The following is a 17,324-nucleotide window of genomic DNA, read 5'->3' as shown; positions in this document are numbered from 1 at the left end:
CATCACAATACCTGTGAAGTCAGTGTATTGAGCAGATGGTCAGTTGTTGCTCATGAAAGCATTTGAAAGCAAAACATGATGGTTGTCTGATTTGGTACAGACATAGGAAGAATGTATGTATTACTATTATTTTTATGAATAATTTTGAATTTTCCATGTATATAAAAATCCTAACACTGAACTGTGATGAGGCATTTAACTCTTTACCTAAGTATAAAAATGATCAATTGGGGGCCAGAGAGAGAGCATGGAGGTAGGACGTTTGCCTTGTATGTAGAAGAATGGTGGTCTGAATCCCGGCGTCCCATATGGTCCCCCGAGCCTGCCAGGAGTGATTTCTGAGTGTAGAGCCAGGAGTAACCCCTGAGCGCTGCCAGGTGTGACCCAAAAAAAAATAAAAAAGATCAATTCCTTAGAATAAAAATATGTCAGTTCTGTGCCATCAGCCTTCTTTTTTATTATTATAAATAGCATTTGTATAGTACTGGATTCTTTTGTTGTTGTTTGGTTTATTTTGGTGAAGGCATACCGAGTGGTGCTTACTCCTTCTACACTTAGAGGAACTCTACATAGGGGACTCAAGAAACCATATGGAATGCCAGAAATCGTACCTAGGTCAAATGCATGCAAGACAAAAGCTGTACTATTCCTGTTATATTATCATTTGAGCCCAGTACTATATTCTTTATAAAGTACATTCATATAAATGGTAATAGTAGAGGGAAAGGCATTATTGAATTTTATTTGTTAATTTAACTTGCTAATGAGTTTCTTACTGGCTATAAAAGAAACCAAAACCCAGAACTAGAAAGGCCTAACATTAGAATAGCATTAATATCTCAGAGCCTTATATTGGGACTTTGAAAAAGGCAGAATGTTTTTTAAATAAGAGAAATCATGTAACTTGTATGTTTATTCATTTTACCTTCAGCCAGAAAATGAATTTTTTTCAGTAAAAAGTCAAAGTTTTAAATGGTTGCTCTTTTATTTATATGCACATACATATGATTTGAACTGTGAGTAGTCTTATTACACAGTCTAATACTTTGACTTTCTGTTTCACCATGGCATGTTTCAAAGACCCCATCACAGTTCAGAGGCCAGAGAGCGAGAATTTGTCTTTACTGTGCAGCAGCTGAGTGGGTTCCCATCAGTGCCAATGAGCAGGGAGAGTCCTCCATGGCCTGCTGTTCTTTTGACATTAGTTCTGTATATTGCAGTTTCATACAAGAGGTCAGCATGGTTACCTCATTGATGTTTGGTCAGTATGGTCACCTCGTATGTGTTTTAGAGCATTTGCCAGTGTGCTTGGAAGAGTGATAGCTTTTAGATGAGAAGAGAATAGTAAGAGCTTGTTTTCATTTTGCCCTTCCCTGTTGTTGTTGTTGTTGTTGTTGTTTTATTGTCTGGGATCCCAATTTGATTGCTGTATATGAGGCATCACACTTTTGGCACCAGGAATCTGTCCCAGCAAGAACAAATTTAAGGCCTCATATTTGTAAACAGTCACTAGTGCAGGCCTAGGAAAATTTATTTTGAGTTCACCTGTGCCAGAAGGGTACTTGTAAGTAAAAAAATCATTTTTCTGTGGATTCTCAGAAGTCTCTGTTATATACAGACCTGTATTCAACAACTAGCTGCTGTTGTTTAGCTACCAATGGCCTTATTTATTTAAAACTATTTGTTTTATACTACGTAAGATAATCTTCAAATCCAGTTTCATCTAAAAATGAAAGGTATTTTATTGGGAAGTGATATTTTTCTATGCCATTTGGGTCTTTTGCGGTTTTTTTTTTAAACTATTTCTTTCCAAGACCATAGACTTAAGGAAGTATAAATCTGTTGGTTTTTTACCCCCTCCCTCCCTGAACATTGCCACCAAACCATATTTTTACCAATCCAACATTTTATCTCTCTCGTGTTTCAATGTTCCTGATAAAAGAGTGTGTGTATGTTGTGGGTATGGGTTTACGTATGTTGATGCTTTCCATATTGAGTTCCCTATTTTGTTAGAATCTCACATAAAATGAAAACATCTTATATAATGGAGGAAAAGGCAATGATTACCTCCTGGTATAGGTTTAAAAACAAATTTTCTTATATTTTTTGGGAAGCTGCACTATTGCTCATTTGAGTCCTTAGCTCATTGATACTGAGGTTACTTTCATAGTCCTGTAGATAGAAATGTTGTCAGTATAAATAAGCAATCAAAATTGAGGACCTTATCACGTAAATTTAGGCAGGGAATTATTTTTTCTTACAAATTTCTGAAATCTGTAAACAAAGTTAATTTAAGCTGTGTATGTGCAGGGAGAAAAGATGTCTTCATGTAGGAAGAGAAGACTAAAAGGAAAGAAATTTGAATCTTAACTAGGAATGCATATGGCACTTAGAAATTGATCAAAATAATACAGTAAAAAGGAAAGTACCTAGATACTGGAGTATAAGCTTATGCTAGGGTCATACACGTTATTTGATTCTGTGCACACACAGTCATCTGCCGTCTGCTGGAGGAGGCGCTGCTTCAGCTCAGTCCACAATTCGAAGCTGAGCTGAAAAGGTAGATGGCAGAACTGAACTGAACGCTACTGAAGTATTTAACCCACAATATTCTGTGCTTTGTATGAGACCGACAGCAATGATGATGATATCTGTGAACTCATTGATGATGACAATGTCTATGCTGATACCCTCACATCAGATACAGCTGAAGCTCTGTTTGGGCATACAGATGAGGAGGAGGAGGAGGAATACAATTTTGAAGGATTTTAACCTTTATGATTTAGCTTGATTACCTGTTAAGCTACGGTTTTCTGCACATTATATATAAAGTTTTATTGTTGCTAGTTTAGTTTTTCTTTAGCAATAAATATTGAAAAACATTTAACCTACTGATTCCTCAATTATTATAATTGTTTTGAGTATATATTTTATTTTTGAAATTTACCAGTGGCTGCTGCATTTTCCACCTCAGTTTATGCTCATGTCACTAAGTTTTCCCAGTTTTTAGGGTAAGTTTAGGGGGGGGGGGGGGAATCAGCTTATACTTGAATATATATGGTAAGCCTTTATTTTCCTGGATTATAAGCATAATACAGTGTGGAGAGGCCAGTGCAATAATATTGCTGGTAAGGCGTTTTTTGCCTTTCATACAGTCAACTCAGGTTCAATCCCTGGCATTCCATATGCCTCTCGATTCCACCAGGAATAAGCCCTAAGTGCAGAACCAGGAGTCACTACTGGTAGTGTGGCCCAGAAACCAGAAAATAAATAAAATATTTAAAATGAATAGCATATGAAGTTGTAGTAAAGATGAATGTGCTACGATAGCCTCCACACTAAGATATTCTTAATTGTTTTTCTTTATAGTGCTCTGCATAGCTGCCATGATATAGTTTTACGAAGAAGCTACTTAGGGAGTTGGGGCTTCAGTATTGTTGGTGGCTATGAAGAGAACCACACCAATCAGCCTTTCTTCATTAAAACCATTGTCTTGGGAACTCCTGCTTATTATGATGGACGATTAAAGTAAGTCTTATTATATGTAATGATATAATTTGTATGTGATGGTCATGATCTAGGTCAGAGTCAGCTAGTTTAAAGTCTGGGTCATCTCCAAACCCAGCCTGTTAACTGTTCATGCAAATAAAGTTTTATTGGAACAGAGCTACACTCATTTGATCACATATTGCTCTGGATGTTTCTGAACTATATAGTGGCAGAGTTGAGTCAGTCTGCCACTATGTACTTGACAGAGATGATATGATTCACAAAGCTTAAAATATTTACCTTCTGGCTCTTTACAGAAAGAAAAGTCATTTCTGAGCTACACTGACGCATTATCTTTACTATCTTGTCACTCATGACTATATTTTGTTAATCTAATGATAGGAACGAAACCTATCATTACATGCAATGTGACTTGAAAACTAGCTCTGAGAACTATTTCCATGACACACTAGGTCTAGTCCTGTCATTAGATGACTGCTTTATTTTTCTCTACAGCACTCAAATGTATGTACTAACATGTTTATGCAAGTCCAGCAGGGAAGGATTTGGTTGCCATTTTTGCATATATACTAAGTTTTTAATAAATACCTAGTGAATGAAGGAGTGGTAGCTTAAAGTGTGGTAGGAACAGTGCTCGGTTCTTGTTTTATTAATCTTTTTGACAGATAAGTTGAGTATTATTTCTATTTAAGTAAAGGTTGTTTTTCTAAATAACTAAGATTTGGGAAAAAATGCAGAAATTTGCCCACAATCAAATAGATAAAAGTGATTACTGTAATCCCCGCCCAGTAATTCCAGCCCTGAGCTTTTGCCATTAACTCCTCTGCTATTTGCATCACTGGGAAGACAGGACTTATGTGTAGCCTCTTTTCTTCCTACAAATATCAGGTCAAGAAGAAAGGAGGAGATGGATGATTTTAAGATGTTGGCACCTAGTTGTGGATTAAGTAAACTGTTCTATAATAAATGTTGACACACTTGATAGAAAACTGCAGAAATGGGGATTATACCATTTGCAAATGAATTATAAGTAATATTGTGACAACTTGGTCAGAGTTAATAGGATCCAGATCATTATTATATGAAGATAGGAAAATCATTATGTTAGGAAAAATACAAGGAAAACTGAACTAACCTAATTCCTTTAGCTAGATTACTCAAATCAGTTAGGTTTCAGTTGTAATTTTTTGTTTGTTTGTTTGTTTTGGGGCCACACCCAGTGACACTCAGGGGTTACTCCTGGCTGTGTGCTCAGAAATTACTCCTGGCTTGGGGGACCATATGAGACACTGGAGGATCGAACCATGGTCCGTCCTAGGCTAGCGCAGGCTAGGCAGACGCCTCACTGCTTGTGCCACCGCTCTGGCCCCAGTTGTAATTTTTTTACCTATCTCCAAAAGGAAGTTGAAGTAGCTAACAACAAAATAGCATTATTTTTATTATAAACTAATAACCAAAAATCATGAAAGATAGTCATGTCTTCAGAATTGTCATCCATCTTTGATAATTCTGCTTGGAACTTAAAGCTCCAGTAGCTAGCAGAAAAGAAATATCACTCATAAAACTGCTTAAGATTGCAATTTGAGCACTCAGTTAACTCTATGCACAGAAAAATAACAGTAAAAACAATAACCCTTCCAAATATTTAAGTTGTTACTTTTTTAGTAAAAGGCGAAAGATTTATGCGATCTGAAGAGAAGCCAGATTATAAATTTTTAGTGTGGCAACAGATTAATTTTCTGAATTATATTTAATAGAAAATTATTCACCAGTTACTAAAGAGGGTTACATTGATAGGGAGCGGTTTAGTGGGTCTGTGGTTATTCATGCTACACAAATCTCTCAGGACTGCTTTTCCTAACAAGACAACAGTAACAGTCTCTCTTTGTTCTTCCAGGTGTGGTGATATGATTGTAGCTGTAAATGGCATATCAACTGTAGGTATGAGCCATTCTGCATTGGTTCCTATGTTGAAGGAGCAGAGGAACAAAGTCACTCTCACAGTTATTTGCTGGCCAGGAAGCCTTGTGTGAAGTTTTTAAAACTTAAAATTGGATTGTGTCTTCCCTTTTTCGATGTTTTGGAAAGAAAGCCCCATAATTTGATTGTGTTTCTGGTAGTCAGGAGCTACTGACATAACTGGTACACATATGCAGGACCAAAAGCTACTCTGATTGTACTTTTGTTTTTATTTCAATGATTTCCCTCAAGTTGGCCACATTTCTTTCAACTTGTATCAGTTCAACTTGAATCTCCCACTAACTCTGAGTTTATACTCTCAGAGTCTGGGCTCCCATTTTGTCCAAGTGTGGCCTGTGATCATGAGTGAACCTGCATGAACTATGACCAACTAGCTAGCTGATTAGCAGACTTCTGGTGGCTCTTTATTTTCAATCGAATGAGTTACACATGCACCAAGACTGGTGTCCATGAAGCCTGTAGCAAGATGCCACTGTGGCATCTAGTACTGTGCCTGAGTACATTTTCATTTTGGATGAAAACCCCTTTACCCATATTTTTTTGGTGCCAACATTTCAAAATTTCATACTGTTTATAAGGTGGTTTTATTCTGGCTTATTTCGTTTCTATTTTAATCCCTCAGTACTCATGGCTGATGAGACATAAGTCTGCCATCACTAAAGAGGTTTTAAAAAATAATTTGCCATTATTAGGATAGTAGAGAATAAAAGATAATGTTACCCAATGACAAAGAAATTTGGAGAATAATTATAGTTTAGTGCTGGAGATGGTAAAAGCTGTACTTACTTGAATAGTCCAAAAAGCATTAAAGATTCATTTCCAAAGGAATGTTTTATTATGTAGGAAGAGTTTTGAAGCAATTTTTTCTAAAAATGATATTCTAGATTTTGTACTATACTTATCAACAGTCTTGGCTGGAAATGTTCTTGTGATTTATGCAATTAAACTAGATGATAAAGCTAAAACGTATTGCTATTAAATATACACTCAATATCACATTTTAGTAGGTAAAGGTAGACTTTTTAAATTTTATTCTGAGCAAGTCTTAATGTCTCAGAAATTTACTTTTTCCTATTCTTATAAACATAGTTATATATATAAAAAAAAAAGACTGTGGGATGAGTTGGGCTCTTGCCACACGAGTAACTGACAAAAGTTTGATTCCCGTGGCCCAGTATAGTCCCCAGCACTTACCAGGAGTGATTCCTGAGTGCAGAGCCAGGAGTAAATGCTGAGCACTGCCAGGTGTGACACAAAAACAGAAATGAAAAGCTGGGGCTGGAGAGAGAGCATGGAGGTAGGGGGTTTGCCTTGCATGCAAAAGGACAATGGTTCGAATCCCGGCATCCCATATGGTCCCCCAAGCCTGCCAGGAGTGATTTCTGAGCATAGAACCAGGAGTAACCCCTGAGCGCTGCCAGGTGTGGCCAAAAACAAACAAACAAGCAAAAACAGAAAAGCTAATATTTTTGATCTGGAATAATAAGTTTAAGGTGTTAGTATCATTCAATCATTTGTTGGTCACTAGACTATTTTCATTTTCTTTCATATGGTTTTAAAAGCTCTGACCAGCACACTTTTTTCTTATTTTTTCAACATAGTTGCCCTTTGCAAGAACATATAAAGAAGTAAATACAAAAAAAATACCTTTATCTTATTGATATTATGCATACTTGAAAAAGTGTTTCGTTGTAAAACCTAGTTCAGAATCTGAGCTAACTTACAAGTGACCTCTGTAATAAATGGTATTGATAATTAGAGAATGTATTTCAGAATACAGTATATTCTGAAGCATGACCACTTTCTTTTCAATTTAACAATTGCATTTGAGAGTCATTGTATTTGTTGCATGTCACTGAATATTCATTACTTTTATAATGATTTTTAAAACATATCTCTTGAATATATAGTGGCAGTAATTGCTACTAATTTGTTCAACTTGTTAGCGATACTGTATTTTTATCCCATAACCAAGATACAGTGGAATGCCCCATACAGTATATTACTGTTATATGATTAATTTTTGAAGCAATTTGATATTAAAATGCTTTGATATTTGAATTGACATGGAACAGTTTGTTTTCCTGCTCCTCAGAATTTTATAACCTACTTTGCTATTTTTTTAAACAGTTTATAAGAATGCATTATTTCTTGGGAAGTGATTATCCATCAACAAATATCCTGAGACTGTTATATATAAGATACTTAAATTGAAACCAGTGGTATAATGAGTATTTTGAAAAAAGAATTTTTCAATTTTTTATCATAAACATCTTGGAATCAAGCTGAAGCCATCAGTTTTTATTACAAAAAGCTAAGGCTTTTGGTTAGAATATTTGGTGATAGAAACTTGTTCATAAATTGTTACTGTTTAAGTATTTGAATTTCCTCATTTTAAGCTTAAATGGTTAAACTTTTGATTTTCTGTGCCTTCACTTTAAATTATTTTTCAGTTTTTAGATGTGTTTAAACAATGGTGTGATAATTATCCAGAATGGAAATAAAAGCCCCCTTTTTTCCATAATAGTAGTTTTGCCTCTTTGCTAAGCAGCTGATATGAACTCACTGTTTGATCTTCATTTTTGTGCCAAGCACCACTTATAGTAATCCCAAGTTTAAAATTTCAAGACGACAAAACCACAGTCTCACTCTCATTTCTGTCAGCAGAACATGTAGGATCCCTGCTGCCTTCAAAATTGCTTGTCCATGCAATACCTCTGTACTGCTTTGTCTAGTATGTGTGGCTCTGGAGCACCTAAAATGTGCTTCATGTTGCATGTCGATGTGACAGTGCCTTGGATATCACAGGTGACTCTGTGGTAACATTGATCTTCCATTTTTTACTTAACAGGCTCCCTGTGGCCCCTGGGCCTGCCTTCACACAGGTTTATGGTTTCTCTGTTCTGTATTTCCCTCAATGCAAGTTTTCGGGTAGAGCTTGAAAGATGCCCCACCTAGTTCTCTCTTGCATTTGTGTATCACTTTCAGGAGAATTAGTGTCCTTGTAATGAAGGTTGGATGGCTTTTGTATTTGCATTTATTATGATCCTGACCGTGTTTAATCTAAGTAGTGTTAGGTAACTCCACTAATGCCTACATCTGTAACCCTTGCATTTGTGGATTGAAGATTTTTTTATGCACCAAAACCTGGGCCCTTTGGTATGAAATTTATGCTTTTCCAAACTTTGCCTGCGTTAATCTATCAATCCTTCTTTGTTTTGTTTCATTTTTTGTCTTGGGGCCAAACATGGCGGTGCTCAGGTTATTCCTGGCTCTGTACTCAGCAATCATTTCTGGTAGACTTGGAGGACCATATCAGGTATCAGGGATCAAATCCAGGTCAACTACTTGCAAGGCAAGCTTCCTACCCCCTCACTCCAAACTTAGAAGCTTTTAAGCTTTCAGAATAGTTTTTCTAAACCCTTATTCTGATCTTTTTTTATTTAATCATCTTTTTTACCTTAATTTTTCTCTGTTTAAAATTCTTCAGTGCTTCTTCATTATCAGCAGGAAAAAGTCAGACTGGCTGGGCAACTGTAAAGTATAAAGGCTTTCACTCCTGACTCCTTCCCTCTGCCTTACTTTCCACCTTTCCTGGACTCTGTAACATACTGCTCATTCCAGTGTCTGGGTGGACTGACTTGCTCAGTGACTTTACCTCTTTGGGGAAACCTTTTGTTCTCTAACTTATTTGAAAAGGTTTGACCCTGTTTTTAATGGTCAGTGAGCATGCATTTGGAAGAAGAAAGCAGAAACCTACCTGGGAAATATTTGATTGCTCTTATCAGTGTTTTTTGAAACAGCATTGAGTACCAAAGACTGTGTCTTTTGAAACCCAAGATCTTCCCAGAGGAAGGATCTATACGGCATATCTTTTCTTCTGTTCCAGGATTCTGGCCCTGTCAGTATGTCAGAGCTAGTTGTCAGGGCCCCTTAGGCCCTGGCATTGGCCTACCTTGCACAAAGCTCTGACCTTTTAGTAGACTTATTGTTCTTGAGGTTGTGACAGTGTTTCACAGTCCCAGTAAGAGATGTTGTAGGATAGACTATTGAAATTGGACTGCTATTGTATCCTCTTGGTTAGGTAAGAGTTACAGGTTTGGAGGAAGAGGGAAGACAAGAAAAAGTGTCATTTTTCTCATGTCATATCTAGGGTATAATATGTCAACATGTTTCTGGCTGTTGTTGACCTTTCTTACCTCTTTCCTCCTTCCCTCCCTTCACTCTGTTCCTCCTCTTCCTCCTCTATGCTCTATCCTTCTCTCTTCTCTCCTCTCAACACATATATACATTTTTGGATAGAAATCTCTGTTCTCAAACTATGGCTATTTGTGCTATTTTGATCTTCTCAGGGAAGTGAAGGGCCCACTGGCATTGGCAGTGGAGTCCTAGTGGGTGGAAGAAGGAAGTCTTTGGTCATGACTATCAAGCTTGTCCTTTTATCCCCTCCTTGACTATTTTTGCATAGTAAAATTTCCCAAAAGAGTTACCGCCACTTTGTGCTCTTTCACTTTTTAAAAAAAATTTATAACGATTTCTGACAGAAAATAGTGTACAAATATTTTGTTTTCTGTCTGGTTTGGGGGTTACACCTGTTGGTTCTTAGGGTTTACTCATATCTTTTTGCTCAAGGATCACTCTAGTTGATTCTTGGAAGAACATAAAATGCACCTGGGATTGAACCCAGGTCCAGCTTCGTACAAGGCAAGTGCCCTGTCAACTGTATTATCACTCAGTCCCAAAAGTTGTATAAATTTACACTACTCTCCACCCAGCTTCAGTTATTGAAGTTTTACTTTCTGTTTGCATCAACTTTCTGATCTTTCCTTGTACATCTTTATAATTACATATTTACCTTTCAAATGTTTTATTGCTGTGCATACAGTTCAGTTACATAAAAGGTGTCCCGAATAGTTGGTCTTCTGTATCTAAATGCATTTGCTCCAGTACATTCATTTTTCATTTATGATGCTGGTTTTCACTGCTATCTATTCAATAACTATGGCAGTTTTATGCTTGTTATGTAGTTGCTGGACATTTATTTTGTTTTTTGGGTGTCTATGAACACTTCAAAAGCAAAACTCAGGTTGGAGAGATAGTATAGTGGGTAGGGAATATGCCTTGCACAATATCTACCCTGATTTTATTGTGGTTCTACCCTGTTCCCCATATGGTCCCCTAAGCACTGCCAGGAGTGATCCCTAAACACAGAGCCAGGAGCAAGCCCTAAGCTCAGCTGGATGTGGCTCTAGAAAAAAAAAAAAAAAGTCTCCATCTGCCCAGCAGTTCTCTAGGTCCAGGACAGTGGTTCTGTATCAAGCCTCAGTGCACAGAGGGATCACCTGGAGAGCATTTAAAAGAACCTAGTACTGATTTGGTTGCTCTGGGAAGGGACTTGGCCTTTGGTTTGGTTTGGACATGGTGGGGCTGTAGGATAATGAATAGCCCACAGTGCTGGTCCACAGTTCTACTTGTCATGTGGATGACTTTTGCTCCACATGTTTGTCAATGTATTGTTGACAAACACCATATTGATGACTAGTAAAGCCCAGTGTTTTCTCAGATTTGCTGGCCCTTCTAGTCTCTTCTTTGTTGAGTAGCTGACCATTTTCTGATGGGCTATTTATATTTCACTTGATTGAACTTTTGGAATTATTTATTCTACATATTTGTAGTTAGTACAAATATATTTCCTCAACTTATAATTTCTCTTTACAATTGCATAATGATATAATAAACTGGTTTATTTTTCTAATGTAGTCAGATGCATAGAAAGAATATAAGAAAATTATTTTTTTAGGAGTCAGAGATATCTCAATGTATGTTTTGCATGCAGGAGACCTTGATTTGTCTCTAGCCACTAATATGATCCCCTGAACAAAAGCTGGGGTCCTGAACCAGTGACTGTGTCCCCAAAACAAAAACAAAAAAAGCTCTGTTTTTTCTAAATCTACTTTTAGAATTTCTTCTTTCATTGTTTTTTTGTTTTGTTTTGTTTTGTTTTGTTTTTGGTTTTGTGCCAGAGTGTGAAGGGCCAGAGCTATAGTTCCAGGCAGCCAATGACAATTGACTAAGGTCTTTCTTAAAAGGGTGTGCCCCCTTTATGGCCAGTGCTGAACTGCTGGGATAATTAATATGGTAATGTAGGGCAAGAATATTGTACTTTAAATTTCCTCTAGCTCTCTTCTCATGTTCTATTCTACTGCTTCTGTACCCTTAGTGGCTAGTCTTTGTGCTATTTAACCAAATGTCTCAAGTTGCCTTCCCTCTGTACCCCAAAATACCCCCCACTTGGCTTTATAGTGCAATGTGGCAGCAGATTTGTACTTCCACTCTGCTTTCTTCTCCACTTGGTTGTTGTTACCACTTTATTTTGACTAAGATTTATTTAGGTTTCGTTTCACGTGCGTGTGTGTGTGTGTGTGTGTGTGTGTGTGTGTGTGTGTGTGTGTGTGGTTTTTGGGCCACAACCAGAGGCGCTCAGGGTTACTTCTAGCTCTGCATTCAGAAATCACTCCTGGCAGGCTTGGGGACCATGTGGGATGCCAGGAACTGGACCCAGGTTCACCCTGGGTCTGCCACATGTAAGGCAAACGCCCTACCACTGTGCTATCAGTCCAGTTCCTAGGTTTTGTTTCTAAACTATGTAAAATCCAAACACACAAACACAGTCCCAACAGTTCTTACCATTCCCGTACTGTCTTTCAAAGAACAACTGAAAAACAGCAGAGAAGGGTTCAGGCTAATGTTGACCTCGAGACTCTGGGAGTCTCTGAGAGAAGGAAATATTTCACAGACGCCTGGCATTGAAATTACAAACCCCACTCCCATTTTTCTTTGGGTGGGGGGTTCACACCCACCATCGTTCAGGGGCTACTCCTGGCTCTGTGCTCAGAAATCGCCCCTGGCAGGCTCGGGGGACCATATGGGATGCCGGGATTCGAACCACTGTCCTTCCGCATACAAGGCAAATGCCTTACTGCTGTGCTATCTCTCCGGCCCTCCGTTTTTTTTTTTTTATCTTGTTTGAAGTTACTATAGAAATTTTTATTTTGTTTTCCAGAGGAAAAGTACAGTTCCTTTAGGGTCACTGTCAGCAACTTTCCCATGGATACTTATATAAAAACAGGCTTTTCTTTTCCCTTTTAGAATATTTTAAATGTATCTTTGTTTTAGGGCCACACCAGACTGCACAGGGCTCACTTCTTGTTCTTTGCTAAGGGATCACCCCTGGTGGTGCTGGGAGGGCCACATCCAGATTGGCTGCATGCAAGACAGGTACCCTACCTACTGTACTATCTCCAACCCCCAGAAACAGATTCTTTAGAAATAGTTAGAAAATAGATTGAGAAGGTTCTCGGCCTCCTATGTGGTCTGATCAGTTTTCAAGCAGCAAGGGACTTAGTCCCTATATCATACTTTCTCACCTGCCCTGTGCTCTGCATATTTTGTTTCTGTCACTTCTGAACTGAATTCTTTCTTATATATTAAAACAGACTGCTGATTTTGGATTCCTCAGATGTGTGAAGCTTTCTGGTTAAAATTTAATTTGAAGCTAACAAACCTGGACTTCAACTTCTTCTAAGAAGTAGTTAACTCGATTTTCATACCTTTGTGCAGTTGAGCAAAGCCTCATTAATTCAGACTTATTCCAACTGTGACTGCTACTATGGGTGTAGGCTCTAACTCAGGCTGGCTGTTATTGTCAGCATTCTAGAATGGAAGGTAGAGTAGCCTTAAAGTACAAGTACACTGTCTCCAACTTACCTCAAGCACTTGAAGATGACCCATGTTGGAACTGGAATTGTAGTACAGTGAGCAGGGCATTTTACCTTGCATGTGGCTGACCTGTGTTTAATTCCTAGCACCTCATATGATCCTCTGAGCATATGATCCCCTGGTCACACTAGGTGTGATAAAAAGAAAAAAAAGAAAGAAAAATAATACCTGACCCATATTCTATGGTGTCAGTGTTTCAGCCTAATGTGGTTGGTCATGTAATACGAATTTATTTAGCACCCACTTATGAGCATAATATATAGCTAGGCTCTGGATTCCTTTGTTTTGGTTTGGTTTGGGGGCCATACCCAGTAGTGTTTAGAACTCTCTCCTGGTCTTGCTAGGGGGACAATATGCAGTGCCAGTGATCAAATCCCAGTTTGCTGTGTGCAAAGCAAGTACCTTACCCACTGTGCTATCCCTCTTTGTACCTGAATCACTTTATAACATTTATTTTTATCTGGTAATCCAGTTTCTTTCGTTTGTTCATATTTTTTGGTAGACAAACCATAAAGATTACACTGGCAATGACACTGTTCTGTAGTTATGGGCAAGGAATTCGTGCTTTCTACTTTGTTTGTATTCTCTTAAGAGCCAGCTAAAGGGAAGGCTTCAAGTCCTTAGGGTCTTAAGTATTTTTTCTCATAAGAACTCATGATTCTTATGAGATGTTTACATGTTGCAGTATAAATTCCATCCACTTAACTGTTCTACGAACTAATTTTAACGGCAATATGAAACCTCTTTAGAAGTGGAGTAGACGTGTGAATGCAGTCTTCTAGTTCTAGGCCTCTGGTTAGAGATGCTAAAACTTCATCAAATGCCAGAGTCAAGACAGACCATAGAGACCCAGCCCATAACCTTTCTCCTTGTGCCAGAGCAGGTGGCCACAGCCCTGGCAACTGTGGTTTTGTGTGGCACTCATGTCTTCTTTTGAAGCTTGGCAAAGTCATTCACCTGCAAATTGTGCTTTGTCATTTAGGCTGTTTTGCAAAATTCTCTTAGAGCCTGCTTTGTTTTCTTCTATCATGACGCTTGGTTTCCAGTGAAGAGAAAATCCAACCACTGAGCCCTAGTTCAAGAGTGGTCAAGTGGAACACAGCTGTTCTTCAGATTAGCAAGGCAGAGGGCAATGATTAACCCAGGTCAGAGTTCTAAGGATAGAGGCAGTTATGAAAAATACACATTGTCTTGATGAGCTCTTTTGGGGGAGGTGAGGGGGGGGCACACCTGGTGATGCTCAGGGGCTGTGTGCTCAAAAATCATTCCTGGCTTGGGGGACCATATGGGACGCTGAGGGATCGAACCACAGTTCATCCTAGGTCTGCTGCGTGCAAGGCTAATGCCCTACCTCTGCGCCACCACTATGGCCCCAGTCTCGATGTTCTTTAAAAATCTTATGTCCCTCATGACTCTAGCAACTCAAGAATGTCCAGGTCATTCATGTATTCAAACACAAAATCACTGCAGCCCTAACTGCCAGCTGCCCCCTAGATCTTTGCTTGGGAGCCCAGAAGTTAGACAAGGGTCAGGACACACAGAAAACCCCAGTTCAACCTTTGGCACTATGGATCCCTTCAGCACTACAGGAAATGGCCCTGAAGGGCCCTGAGTATTGCATTGTCCCGGTTGGTCAGGTGTCACTGGTTCCCTGCACATTACTTGGGAATCTGCCCCTGCCTGTCTAGATTCAAGTCATACCTGACCTGTGGATGGCGCTGATTAAATTCTTGGTCCTGCTGCCCAGTCCTTCCCGGGGTAGGTGGTGTCTACAGTGGAGCATGCTCAGCAGCCAAGCTCAGCCTAGGGAAACTGACTTATCTTCTTGTTCCTATGTGAGTCCAAAGCACCCGTTTCTTGGAGTTCCAGTGCCCAGCAAGATCTTTACTGCCATTGGCCCAAGCTGTAGACTGGGAGGCCCTTGTCCCAGTGGCTGCAGAGCAGTCACGTGGTAACCTGGCTCTTACGCATGCTGGAATGTCTTCATGGTAGGAACATGCTGCTTCAATTACGACCCCCCACTGTGGGCATGGTTTAACTACTGGATTTTTTTCTCAGCATGATTACTCTCACAGCCAGAGATGGACACTCCTCACTTGTTACTTTTCATTTTGTTGGGGACGGGCACACCAGGAGAGACAAAACATAGTCCTAGTAGGCTTCAGAGACATAGGTATGCTGGGGATCAAGTCCAGATCAGCCTACCCATTATACTTTCACTCTGGCCCCTTCACTTGTAACTTTTATCATTGTGCCATTGGCATAAGACTCAAATTCATCTTTTCCTTTCAGTGGACATGTTTAGCACTGCTGCCATACTCACTGTGGCATTCAGAATTTACCCATTCCTAGGACCATGTCAATGGCTTTGAGTTTGCTTTCTTACAGAGACATAAGAAATAAAAAGATGAAGAAATATTACAATTTTGCATAGATGGGCCTTACACAGCAGCCCTTGGCATGGTGGGGGGACTCTTAACATGCTAGGCTCATGCCTACCTGGAACACTCCTGAACTCCTAATCCAGAAATACTTAAGCCAGGAAAACCAACAAGGACTTGACTCTGGGAGAGAATTGTGAGAGGAGGTGAGCAGGATCGTCTGGCGAACACAGGTCTGAGTACACATGGAGACTGGTGGGATGTACTCATTACAAGTGATCCCTTGTCTATGTGCTACAAGCTGCCCCTCACACTTTGCGACAGCAGTACTAGTTTTGTGGATACAAACCGGGCATCCAGGTGTACATCTGAATGGCCTGTTGGTGACCACAACTGCCCACCACTGGGAGACTTGGGACAGGACTCGAGTGAGTGTCCTGGACTGAGTTGGCCTCTGCCTCCTCAGAAATAAAATTATTTAAACTTCCCTGAAAATGGACCTTGGGCTTCTCTTACTAACTGTCCAGCCACAATTTCTCAACATTCATAGTTTGAAGTAACTTGTAGGGAATACATGCCTCAGGGACTTAAGTGCCCCACACCTCACCCTACTCCATCCACCCTGCAGCTCATCTGATGTCCTAATATTGGCACATGCTGCGAACTCTTCTGGCATCCTTAACCTGGAAAGCCTAATCATCCTGGCTGCCAGCCTGTGACCTCTGCACCCCAGGGTGAAATGATTCCCTCCTTGCCTGTGTTTGCCAGCAGTGTTCATAAAGGGTGGCTGTTGAGAGCTCTGCATGGGCCTCTCAGCTGTTTCCTCCCCATTGCAGATGCTGAGTAGTCTGTCTGATGCCAGGGTAGATGCAAAGCATTCTCTTGTACCAGTCATCTAGGGGCCTCCAGAACTCTTGGTTCTTGGGCTGGAAACAAGCTCATTTAAAGTCCCTGGGTGAGGGCTTAACTTGTCTTCGGATGCTGCCCTCCCTACTTTAGGACGTGTGGGACGTTCTAGCCTCAGGCACTTTCCTTGCACCCACGGGCGCCTTCTTGAGCTTGCGGTTCAGCACCTGGGAAAAGGAGTTAAGAAAGTCAAGTTTCAGGCCCGGAGAGATAGCACAGCGGCGTTTACCTTGCAAGCAGCCGATCCAGGACCAAAGGTGGTTGGTTCGAATCCCGGTGTCCCATATGGTCCCCCGTGCCTGCCAGGAGCTATTTCTGAGCAGACAGCCAGCAGTAACCCTCCGGGTGTGGCCCAAAAACCAAAAACCAAAAAAAAAAAAAAAAGTCAAGTTTCCCTTTACAGTGGAGCTGCAGGCGTTAGAATTCCCAGGTATGGGGAAGGCGAGGGTGGTGCCCTCTGGTGGCAGGACCGAGCGGGCACCCCAATTAAGCTCCCCACTGTTTGCAGTCTTAATGCTGGGTTGAGGGGATGCGGCTGTAGGGAGGCGAAGGCTGGCGGTGCCCTGTGGGGAAAGGAGGGAACTGGTGTGCCTCTCTCCTGTATGCAGGAAGAACCCTTCCTGTAAGAATAAAACAAATGCAAAAGTGTAAATACTGCCCAGCTTCTTTGTGGGCCTTTCTCTGTGAATAAGATGGCAATTGGGCTTGTTGGCTGTGTGTGAGCGTAGAATCTATGGTTAGGGCTCTTTGAATGTCAGTGTTACTGAG

General features: G+C 40.0%; 1 protein-coding gene across 1 annotated transcript in view; it reads left to right on the top strand.

Annotated features, from left to right (window-relative positions):
- Window positions 1–8,005, top strand: part of LNX2 (ligand of numb-protein X 2) — a 33,119-nt gene extending 25,114 nt beyond the window's left edge. Inside the window, exons 8-9 of the mRNA XM_049778223.1 lie at window positions 3,370–3,528; window positions 5,408–8,005. Of these exons, the coding sequence (XP_049634180.1) occupies window positions 3,370–3,528; window positions 5,408–5,543 (295 nt within the window). The 3' untranslated portion in view covers window positions 5,544–8,005. The remainder of the gene's footprint in view (window positions 1–3,369; window positions 3,529–5,407) is intronic.
- Window positions 8,006–17,324: the final 9,319 nt, after the last annotated feature.

This window comes from Suncus etruscus, chromosome 8, assembly GCF_024139225.1.
Source record: "Suncus etruscus isolate mSunEtr1 chromosome 8, mSunEtr1.pri.cur, whole genome shotgun sequence".
Lineage (NCBI taxonomy): Eukaryota > Metazoa > Chordata > Mammalia > Eulipotyphla > Soricidae > Suncus > Suncus etruscus.
Note: the sequence above shows the minus strand (reverse complement) of the source record. Positions and strands in the feature narration are given on the sequence as shown.